Here is a 12,073-nt window from a genome sequence, read left to right as displayed (position 1 = left end):
CATTTATCTTGGAAAGGTTTGTTTCTAACATGAAATGTTTCAGTTCTGGAATTTTAAATAAAAAAGAGAAATTAATGGTATCTGTTCAACATTTTGCCTCCTGGCAGGAAAATGCTTCAGTCTTTGGGTAGACCTGAAGTCTTTATGGCCTTGGATGTGGTTATCGTGAGCAATTCTGGCCAGGAGTATGATGGTTGCTTGCTGCTCACCTCCGAGGTATTGTTTGTGGTCAGTATCAGTGAAGACACACAGCAGCAGGCTTTCCCAGTCACTGAGATTGAGTGCAGCCTGGATCCAAAGAAAGAGAACTTGCTGCAGGTTGTGCTCAAGCAACAGAGGGTATCATATGACGCAGAGGTAAGGCACAAGCCTTTCTACAACTGAACTGGAACCGGTTATAGGAAATGGATGCTTTTGAACCCTGTTAAACGCAGTCTATTTATCCTTCGAGAAACATTTCCCAACAGCCACAATTTTTAAATCGTAAATCTCTATATTTCTACAGTTGGACATTCAGACAAGTCTTTCATTCACATTAACATAAGATATCCTGTTTGCTAAGAGCCATATCCCTGGTGTCAGCCAACACAAATTTTGAATAATGACCTTGTCTGTTCCACAAATTGAAGACAGTTCTCTACATTAACATTTTGTAAAATATAGAGTTTTGCACAAACTTGCTCATATGACAATCCTTTCTCCGCTGCTTGATCAGCTTAAAATAAAATTACAAATAGAGGAATAGCACATGAGCCATTAAGTGTAGTTTTTAGGTGTTTCTTTCCTACTTTATCTCTTGCTATTGGATAACAAATTACTAACATTGAAATTATAGGGGAAATTTTTGTAACAGTAAATTTAATCTCAAAGCAAACTAATGTGCTTTCAAAATTTTAACAATCCAGCCCCTTGTTAAACTTTAACAATCAAAGATTGACTCCTGAATTTTATCTTAGAGTCACTCTTCAAAGCAGTTGACTAACAAGTTCAAGTTCTTTATTTATTGTGTCCCACATTAAAAGAAATCAAACTTATTTTTATTGATATATCTTGCCCATTACTGTACCATTCCCACTGTTTTTAACTGCAAAAGCCAATATGTAACACAACCTTTAATCTAGTCAAATGTCCCAGTGTGCTTAAAGGAGCATCATAAAACAAAGTATGACACCAAGCTATATCAGGAAATACTAGGAGGGATGACAAACAGATTATAAGGAGTCTTTTAAAAGAGAAAAGTGAGGTGGAGAGCTTGGGGTCTAGGCAACTATGGCATTAATGTTATTATCGCTAGACTACCAATCCGGAAACTCAGCTAATGTTTTGGGGACCCGTGTTTGAGTCCCACAGATGGTGGAATTTGAATTCAATAACAAAAAAGTCTGGGATTAAGAATTTACTGATGACCATGAAACCATTGCCGATCATTGGAAAAACCCATCTGGTTCACTAATGTCTTCAGGGAAAGAACTCTGCCATCCTCACTTGGCCCAGCCCACATGTCACTCCGGACACGCAGAAATGTGCTTGACTCTCACCTGCCCTCTGAAATGGCCTAGCAAGTGGCTTAGTTTTATCAATCGCTAGAAAGTCTCAACAAAGAAAGGAAACCGGATAGACCACCACGCTTTGACCTAGACGGTGGGACATACAACAGCAGAAACAGCCCTGTCGACCCTGCAGAGTCCTCCTGACTAACATCTCAGGACAAGTGCCAAAATTGGGAGAGCTGTCTCACAGATTTGTCAAGCCTCATAGTTATGCTCACAGAATCATACTTTACAGACAATGTTTCAAACGCCATCATCACTATCCCTGGATATATCCTGAGGTGGTTGCACAGTGGTATACATTCAAGGGGGAGTCCTCAACATTGACCCCAGACCTCATGAAGGCTTAAGGTTAAACATGGGCAAGGAAACCTCCTTAGGACTACCATATATCGTCCTCCTTTGGTTGATGAATCAGTACTCCTTCATGTTGAACAAAACCCTGAGGAAACCCTGAGGGTAGCAAGGGTGAAAAATGCACTATAGATGAGGGACATCAATGTCCACTACCAAGAGTGGCTTGGCAACAGTACTACTGATTGAGCTGGTCGGGTCCTAAAGGACATAGCTGCTAGACTGGGTCTGCGGCAGTTTGTGATGGAACCAACAAGAGGGACGAAAACATACTTGACCTCATCCTTACCAATCTGGCAGCTGCAGATCCATCTGTCCATGACAGTATCAATAAAAGTGACCATTGCACAGTCCTTGTGGAAATGAAGTTCCATCTTCACATTGAGAATACTTTCCATTGTGTTGTGTGGCACTATTGCCATGCTAAATAGGATGGACTTCAAACAGATTCAGCAGTTGAAGACCGGGCAGATATGAAACGCTATGTGCCATCAACTGTAGCCGAATTGTACTTCAAGACAATCTGGAACCTCATGGTCCAGCATATCCCCATCTCAACAATTAGCATCAAACCAGGAGATCCAACCCCTGGTTCAGTGGAGAGTGTAAGAGGGCATGCCAGGAGCAGCACCAGGCATACCCAAAAATGATGTGTCAACCTGGTGAAGCTACCAAACAGGACTACTTATATGCCAAATGGCATAAGCAGTAAGTGATAGATAAAACTAAGCAATCCCACAACAAACAGATCAGATCTAAGCTCTGCAGTCCTGCTACATGCAGTCATGAGTGGTGGTGGACGATTAACCAACTCGCTGAAAGAGGAGGCACCACAAATATCCCCATTCTGATGGAAGATCCCAGCGCATCAATGCAAAACATAAGATTGAAGCATTCGCAGCAATCTTCAGCCAGAAGTGTGAATGAATCCATCTCGGCCTCGGCCAGTACTCCCCAGCATCACAGATCCCAGTCTTCAGCCAATTCAACTCACTCCACATGATGTCAAGAAACAGTTAGAGGTACTGGATACTGCACAGGTTCTGGCAATAGTCCTGAAGACTTGTGCTCCAGAACTTGCTGCTCCCCTAGCCAAACTCTTCCAGTACAGTTACAATGCTGGCATCTCCCCAACAATTGCACAGTTAGAAAATTACCCTATATTGGCCTGTACACAAAAAGCAGGATAAATCCATCTTGTCCGATTACTGCCCCATCAGTCTATGATCAACCATCAGTAAAGTGATGGAAGGTGTCATCAACAGCGCTATCAAGCAGCACCTGCTCAGCAATAACCTGCTCAGTGATGCCCGGTTTGTGTTTCGCTAGGGTCATTCAGCTACTTAGCTCATTACCTTCGGTTCAAACATGGACAAAAGAGCTAAATTCCAGAGGTGAGGTGAGAATGACAGCCCTTGACATCAAGGCTGCATTCAACACAGTGTGGCATCAAGGAGCCCTAGCAAAGGGAGGGACAAATTATTCACTTGTTGGAGTCTTGCCAGACACACAGGAAGACGGTTGTGATTGTTAGAGGTCAGTCATCTCAACTCGAGGACATCTCTGCAGGAGTTTGTCAGGGTAGAGTCCAACCATTTTCAGCTGCTCCATCAATGCCCTTCCCTCCATCGTAAGGTCAGAAGTCGGGGTGTTCTCTAATGATTGCACAGTCTTCAACACCCGTCGCGACTTCTCAGATACTGAAGCAGTCCATGTTTAAATACAACAAGATCTGGACAATATCCAAGCTAGGGCTGACAAATGGCAAATAACATTTGCACCACGCAAATGCCAGTCAATGACCATTTCCGTTAAGATGGAATATAACCACTGCCCCTTGACATTCAATGGTGTTACCATCACTCAATCCACACTATTAACATCCTGGAAGTTATCATTGACCAGAAACTCAACCTGACTCATCTCTTAAACACCAGTGGCTACAAGAGTAGGTTAGAGGCAAGGAATACTGTGGCAAGTAACTCACCTCCTGACTCTCCTGCCTATCATCCGCAAAGCACAAGTCTCCCCACTTGCCTGGATAGGTGCAGCTCCAACAATATTCAAGAAACTCATGACTACAGAAAGCTGTTGTTTCTTGTTTACTTTACTGTGGTGGAAAAATCAGACAAATGGACGGAGTATTTTCCATTTGTTAATTTCGATTTCTGAAACCCTCAATTTTATTTCAGTTCAGTTAGGGACCAGGAACTTTTATTAAAGCAGATGAAATTTGAAATCTCCAGTAATTATTAAGAGAGTAAAGCCACAAGATTCCATGGTTTTAGATGAAGAAAAGAAATTTTACTGGAATAATCTAATATCCAGAATGAACATGAGCTTGACATAAATTAACAGGAAAAATGTGGTTGAACATAGCACAAATGCTACATTAAATGATAGATGCAACCAAGACAGATTTTATGAATTTGTTAGCTGCCCATCAGTATTCACTATAAACTCAAGAGTTCCTCAAGAAGAATTTCAGTTTCTTTCCTTCAAGGATAGTAGTAGCAATTGCAACAATCTTAACCACTGTCTGTGTCAAGAGGTTTCATCTGAACCTCTCATTGGATTTAAATTGATACTTTATCCTTTATAAATCACCCCATTTTTTTAAATAAACTGGAGGTAATCCTGGCTTTAATTGACAGGGTAAAATAGATTCAGTTCTTTGTTATAAACTTGTCAAAAGAAATGTAAACTGGGAGATGTGTTGCTGTGGCAGAACTTATATTAGCTGAAGTCAAGTACAGCTCCATATGTTTTCATCGTATACAACGGAAAATCGTTAAAATGGAAATCAGAATATTTTTTACAGGAAAGTGTTTTGGGGAAGGGAAAGTTCGTGAGACAGGATATCTCATTTCCTTTTTCTCAGCAACTCCACCTATCCATTTGTTCATAGAACATAGAACAGTACAGCACAGTACAGGCCCTTCAACCCACGATGTTGTGCCGAACTTTTACCCTAATCCTAAGGTCTATCTAACCTCCACCCCTACTTTATACTATCATCCATATGCCTGTCTAATAGCCGCTTAAATGCCCCTAATGAGGCCGACTCCACTACCCTCTCCGGCAATGCATTCCACGCCCCTACCACTCTCTGAGTAAAGAACCTACCTCTGACGTCTCCCCTATATCCACCTCCACTCACTTTAACACTATGCCTCCTTGTAATAGCTACCTCCACCCTAGGAAAAAGTCTCTGGCTGTCCACTTTATCTATACCTCTGATCATTTTGTACACCTCTATCAAGTCACCTCTCATCCTTCGTCGTTCTAAAGAGAAAAGCCCTAGCTCTCAATCTTTCCTCGTAAGACCATCCCTCCATTCCAGGCAACATCCTGGTAAATCTCCTCTGCACCTTTTCCAATGCTTCCGCATCTTTCCTGTAATGAGGCGACCAGAACTGGACACAATACTCCAGATGTGGCCGAACCAGGCTTTTGTATAGCTGGAGCATAACTTCACAGCTCTTGAACTCAATCCCTCTGTAATGAAAGCTAACACACCATACGCCTTCTTAACAACTCTATCCACCTGGGTGGCAGCTTTCAGGGAACTGTGGACATGAACCCCAAGATCCCTCTGCTCCTCCACATTGCCAAGAATCTTTCCGTTAACCCTGTATTCTGCTTTCAAGTTTGTCCTTCCAAAATGAATCACCTCACACTTTTCAGGGTTAAACTCCATCTGCCACTTCTCAGCCCAGCTCTGCATCCTATTAATGTCCCTTTGTAACCCAGAACAGCCCTCCGCACTATCCACAACTCAACCCACCTTCGTATCGTCCGCGAACTTACTAATCCACCCTTCCACTCCTTCATCCAACTCATTTACAAAAATCATAAATAGAAGAGGACCCAGGACAGATCCTTATGGTACACCACTTGTAACTGAGCACCATATTGAATATTTTCCATCGACTACCACTCTTTGTCTTCTAAGGGTCAGCCAATTCTGAATCCAATCTGCCACATTTCCCCCTATCCCATGCCTCCTTACTTTCTGCAAGAGCCTACCATGGGGAACCTTATCAAATGCCTTACTTAAATCCATGTATACCACATCCACTGTTCTACCTTCGTCCACGTGTTTGGTCACCTCTTCAAAGAATTCAATAAGGTTTGTGAGGCATGATCTACCCCTCACAAATCCATGCTGACTATCACGAATCAAACTGTGCCTTTCCAAGTGATCATAAATCCTATCTCACAGAGCCCTTTCCAATAATTTGCCCACCACTTACGTAAGACTAACCGGCCTGTAATTTCCGGGGTTATCCCTATTCCCTTTTTTGAACAAGGGAATGACGTTTGCCTCTCTCCAGTCTTCTGGCACTATATCCGTGGACAGTGAGGACAAAAAGATCGTCACCAAAGACCCTGTGATCTCTTCCCTCGCTTCCCATAGAATCCTTGGATAAATCCCATCAGGCCCGGGAGACTTATCTGTCTTCAAGTTCCTCAAAATTCCTAGTCCATCTTCCTTACTAACATCGACCTTCTCTCACCTACCAGCCTGTTCATTAAGTTAGTTCTGTCGGTGCACTGATCCAGTTATATCTGAATCAGCCTAATCACTTCCCTCAATTTATAGATTTCTCCAGGCCTACAAGGAATGTTCCCCATCATCTTCCTTCTTGGCCCTTTCATCCAAATTTTAACTTGAGTGAACCTTTCACTGGAGCGTTTTCTTGGCATGGCTTGTGATTAATCCCCATTCATATTGATGAGATCTTCATGATAACATGACCCTGGAACGTGGGAGAGACTTGAAAGTCAGCCCACATATCGAAGCTAGTCTGCAGCTGAAAAGGCACCAGGTGAGCATATTAGCTCACTGTAGATTAAATTGAGTCATGAGTTCTGTGAAACTAGGGCTCAGAGAAGTCCATAGGGAGTTAGACATGAAGCTGTTGAGGTGAATAGCATTGATGGGAAACTATGAATGAGGGAGAGGTTAATAGAAGAAAATGCCAATAAAAGCAGAATCATGTGGGAGGATGCTTGCGTGATGCATAAGCACATGTGGAGGATATCCTTCACACTGTACATCTGTGTGGTCTATTCCTGTACGTATAATTACACAGTGCTTCCAGTAAATCCAAGGGGTAAGTCTGAGAGCTGGCGTAGAAGTGATTCTGGCTTACCCATTGAATTGGCTGCTCAATTTTGACACGGTTTCTTTCTGTCTTGTCTAGGGAGATGGCATTCGAGAGAGACTTTCTGAACAACAGTACGATCGACTGGTGGACTATGTTACAAAAACATCACACTACATTGTTCCCAGCAGCGCAGCAATGCAGCTGGCTTCTCAAGTAGTTGTTGCCGATCCTCCTGCCTCCAGAAGCAAGACTTACCAGTACTTGGTTGATAGCCACTATGGACTTGTGTTTGTCAGCAAGTTTTCTATGGTGAAAAACAAGGCACTACGAAAGGGATTTCATTAGTCAGAAATGTGCAACTATGACAAAGTTTTTTTTTAAGGGACAAAAGTGCCAGCATTTTTTTTAATAAACAGCTTGATAGTCAGCTCTTGAAGTGTAGCACAATTTTATCGTAAGAAACTTCAATGAAAACAAGTGTAAGCTAGGTCAGCTTGTTTACATAATTTAATTAATTTGCCTTTCTCTGACTGACTGTATCAACTGTGTAAATACTATGTTGACTGAAAGGGATGTGGCCACTAATGCTTCGAGGCAACTTTATTAAGTGCTGTCAATAATGAGATTTTGCTATTCGTTAATCTTTACTTCAACAAAAGATTTGTTAATATAACTGAAAATATCAAAAGCAAATAAATTTTCAAGGAGAGAATGACAAGGTGCCATTTTCTTTTGCAAGATAGTTTGACAGGTGAGCAGTTAACTAACAGAGGGGAATCTTCCTGGTTACTATGTTGGACAAGCAGCCAGAATTCTTGCTTGTTATAAGTCAAACGAAGTGGAGAAAGTGAGAATCTGGTGCGCCTGATGGGTAAATCTTGTACCAGACAAGTTTCAAAATCTTGACAAAATGTTCAGGAATGTTGTTACATGCTCTCACCCCCTCCCCCTGCTGGGCTCCCATCTTATAGGGTCCATAAGCTAAGGGTCATCCAAATCTCTGCGATGCGTCCACTAACTTCCGCCAAGGTCATTGAGACTCCACAGCTTATCCAAAACGGCAGTGGTAACCCGACGTCGCAACACATGCTGGCTTTGCTGGTTTGGGATGGGATTCTCGACTGACACAATTGGGACACCCGATCTCAATAGGGCCATTGCTGAGTTCAGACACACTCCATTTTCAGTCGAGTTAGGGCCTCATCCCACAGTACATGAGTTATGGTTTTTTTAGCGTAGACACAAGTGCTCATAAAGGGTAGTTAAGGTCTGTCAAACTCTCATGCTATTATTATTTAAATGGATAACACTTTAAATTTTGAAAAAGCACAGTCTGCCTGTGTCTGAGAGTTCAAAAAAAACAACTGTTTGAAGTTTCTATAAAGTTTGTCAGCATTAACCTAAAGGCTGTCGTAACAGTATGATAACTGTTTGACTTCTATTACTTTGACAGTAGTGGTGGGAATGACTTTGTTTCCAGTTTGGTTGATAGCTCCAAGACATTATTAAAGGACCACCTGATGTGATGTAGGAGCAGAGAGGGTGGTCATTCTGCCGATGAAGCCTACTCTGTCATTGAGTAAGATCATGGCCGATCTGATAATCCTCAACTCCAATTTGCTGCCTATTCCCCATAACCCTTGATTCCCTTCCTGATTAAAAATCAGTCTATCTCAGCCTTGAATATTCTTAATGAGCCAGCTTGACATCCCTCTGTGGTAAATAATTCCACAGATTTCCTACTTTCAGAGAAAAGAAATTCCTCCTCATCTCTGTCTTAAGAAAGTTCCCCCTTACTCTGAGATTATGCTCTCTGCTGTCCCACAAGAGGAAACAACCTTTCCAAATCTGCCCTGTCCGGTCTGCTAAGGATCTTGTATGTTTCAGTAAGGCCTCTCTCATTCTTTTAACCTTTAATGAGTACAAATCCAACATATTCAACCTGTAATAGAGACTTATAACACAGAAACAGACCCTTCGGTCCAACCAGTCCATGCTGACCATAATCCCAAACTAAACTAGTCCCAACCTGCCGACGCTTGACAGGTATCACTCCAAACATGTCTTATTTATTAAAATGTCTTTTAAACATTGTAACTGTACCCGCATCCATCACTTCCTTTGGAAATTCATTCCACATGTGAACCACTCTGTCTGTGGAAAAAGTTCCCTCTTGTTTTTTTTTAAATCTTTCTCCTCTCACCTTAAAAATACGCCCTGTTGTCTTGAAACCCCCTAAGGAAACCCCTGTCATTCATGTTAGGTATGCCCCTCATGATTTTATAAACTTCAAAAAGGCAAACGTCAACATCCTACACTCCGGTGAAAAATACATTTTATAGATTCTTTGTCACGGATTCCTCTACATGTTTGATTTTTCCAATTTACATGAAGATTCAAGCCACTCATGATTAACGTGCTGCCTTTATTCACACGTCCTCATTATATCTTGATTTATTCTTTGTTCTATAGTAAAACTCCTGTTAGGAGGGCTTTCGACTGGATCATCATCCTCTTTTTGAGTCTTGCCTTCACCCATACAGATTGTACATCTTCAGATCCAAGATCATTTCTTGTTGTTTCACTTATACCCCTGAATGTTTATTTCCCAGCATTGATTATATCTGTCAGCCTCCATTTGTGCCAGTAATGTATTTTTTTTGTAAATACTGCATGAATTGAAGCAAAGAGCTATTTATGTTGCCATTTCATTATTATTTGAAATGAAATTAGATTCTAGTGAACCTGATTCTTTAATGTGTTTATACACAGTGTCCCTCCTGTCCTGCATTGGGTAACTTCACCTAAACTGCTGTTCAGCGGTGCCTCCATATCTTTCTGTGTCGTAAGCCTAAATTTCCCCTATTCCAAATGCTCTGCCTCTCATTACTTTAAAACCCTCTCGACAGCCTAGTTATATGAATTGCCAGGACATTGGTACCAACATGGCTGACAGGAAGTCCATTCCACCGAAACACTTCTCTCCTACAGGAGTACTGGTGCCAGTGTGCCATGAACTAAAGCCCAATGCTCCCGATCTTTAAGCCAACACTGATCTCCTTGACTTTACTTATCCTCTGCTAGTTTGCCCATATGGTAGGTAGTAATCCTGAGATTATTTCCTTGGAGGTTCTGTTTCTAAATTTTGCTTCTAACTGCTCAAATTGTTTCAGTACAGCCTCCTTTCCAGTCCTATCAATGTCATTGGTACCAACGTAGAAACATAGAAAATAGTTGCAGGAGTAGGCCATTCAGCCCTTCAAGCCTGAACCACCATTCAATATGATCATGGCTGATCAGGCAGTTTCAGTATCCCACTCCCACTTTCTCTCCATATCCCTTGATCCTTTAGCTGCAAGCTCCCTCCTGAATATATCTAACAAACTGGCCCCAATAGCTTTCTGTGGTAGAAAATTCCACAGGTTCATAACTCGGAGTGAAGAAATTCTTTCTCATCTCAGTCTTGCTTGGCTTACCCGTTATTCTTAGACTATGACCCCTAGTTCTGGACTTGCCCAACATCAGGAACATTCTTCCCGCATCTATCCTGTCCAGTCCCATCAGGATTTTATGTTTCTACATGATTCCCACGTCATTCTTCTAAATTCCAGTGAGTACAAGCCCAGTCAATCCAGTTTTTCTTTAAATGTCAGCCCTGCCATCCCGGGAATCAGTCTGGTGAACCTTTGCTGGACTCCCTCAATAGCAAGAATGTCCTTCCTCAGACTAGGAGACAAAAACTGTACACAATACTCAAGGTGTGGCCTCACCAAGGCCCTGTATAACTGCAGCAAGACATCCCTATTCCTTTACATAAAACCTATCAACAATGCCTCCACATCCTTTTGCTTTGTAAGCCTAAACATCCCCTCTCCCAGTACATAGTTGTGAACCTGTGGATTTCCTGATACATGGTCAATGCCAATAGGATTCCTCCCTTCCACTCCAAGTTCCTGTCCAGCCCCAAGGAGATGTCCTTAACCCTAGCACTGGAAAGCAACTTATCCTTCAGGATTCAAGCTCATGGCTGCAGAGAACAGTATCAAATCCCTAATTATCCTGACCACTACGTCTCTGACCCCTTTGAAAAAGTGTGCTGATACTCCCAGGGTCATCAGAATAGTTATATTTCACCAAATTACTCAAAAGACCCTACTTTGCCTCTGTGATGGACTCAGATTAACAGAAAACACTGACCAGGTTTCTGGGTTTAACCACAAATTGTTAATTGGATAGGGTGAATAGCCAAGGATTTTTTTCCGAGGGTGCGGGAGTCTAAAACCATAGGGCATAAGTTTAAGGTGAGAGGGAAAAGATTTAAAAGGACCTGAGGGGTAACTTGTGCACGCAGAGGTGATGCATGTATGGAACGAGCTGCCAGAGGTAGTGGTGGAAGCTGATACAATTACAACATTTAACAGGTATCTGGATGGATATATGAAAAGGAAGAGTTGAGAGGGATATGGGCCAAAAGCTGGCAAATGGGACTAGGCAACGAATACCGCTCCCGAGTCTTCACCATCCCCCCAGACCTACCCCTTACTGAGGACGAACGGTCAGTCCTCAGTAAAGGGCTCACCTTTGTCCCCCTCCACCCACAGATCAACGAATACCGCTCACGCTTGGACATAGAGCAGTTTTTCCGCCGCCTCCGCCTCCACGCTTACTTCTTTAACCGTGAACCTAACCCTCCCTCTACTGACCCCTTCTCCCGCTTCCAACACACCCCCTCCTCCTGGACACCACCCCAAGGCCTCCTACCCTCCCTCGACCTCTTCATCTCCAACTGCCGTCGAGACATCAATCGCCTCAACCTCTCCACCCCTCTCACCCACTCCAACCTCTCCCCCGCAGAACGTGCAGCCCTCCGCTCCCTCCGCTCCAATCCCAACTTCACCATAAAACCCGCGGACAAGGGAGGCGCAGTTGTAGTATGGCGCACTGACCTCTACATCGCCGAGGCCGGACGCCAACTCTCCGACACCTCCTCCTACCGCCCCCTTGATCATGACCCCACCCCTGAGCACCAAACCATCATCTCGCAAACCATCCACA

The 12,073-nt window shown here is 42.9% G+C and overlaps 1 protein-coding gene across 1 annotated transcript; it reads left to right on the top strand.

Moving 5' to 3' along the window:
* The first annotated feature begins 107 nt into the window (after positions 1 to 107).
* LOC125482941 (intermembrane lipid transfer protein VPS13B-like) lies at positions 108 to 7,733 on the top strand. Its single transcript, XM_048595885.1, has 2 exons — positions 108 to 357; positions 7,115 to 7,733. The coding sequence occupies exons 1-2, from the start codon at positions 112 to 114 to the stop codon at positions 7,361 to 7,363; spliced, it is 495 nt and encodes a 164-aa protein (XP_048451842.1). The 5' UTR covers positions 108 to 111; the 3' UTR covers positions 7,364 to 7,733.
* Positions 7,734 to 12,073: the final 4,340 nt, after the last annotated feature.

The sequence above is a fragment of the Rhincodon typus genome, chromosome 4, assembly GCF_021869965.1.
Source record: "Rhincodon typus isolate 14 chromosome 4, sRhiTyp1.1, whole genome shotgun sequence".
NCBI classification, from domain to species: domain Eukaryota; kingdom Metazoa; phylum Chordata; class Chondrichthyes; order Orectolobiformes; family Rhincodontidae; genus Rhincodon; species Rhincodon typus.
Note: the sequence above shows the minus strand (reverse complement) of the source record. Positions and strands in the feature narration are given on the sequence as shown.

Bases quoted from the DNA above. Each gene is read 5' to 3' on its own strand.
- LOC125482941 (XM_048595885.1), top strand. From the start codon at position 112: ATGCTTCAGTCTTTGGGTAGACCTGAAGTCTTTATGGCCTTGGATGTG. The intron at 358-7,114 runs GTAAGGCACAAG...TGTCTTGTCTAG, and splicing joins GGGTATCATATGACGCAGAG to GGAGATGGCATTCGAGAGAG.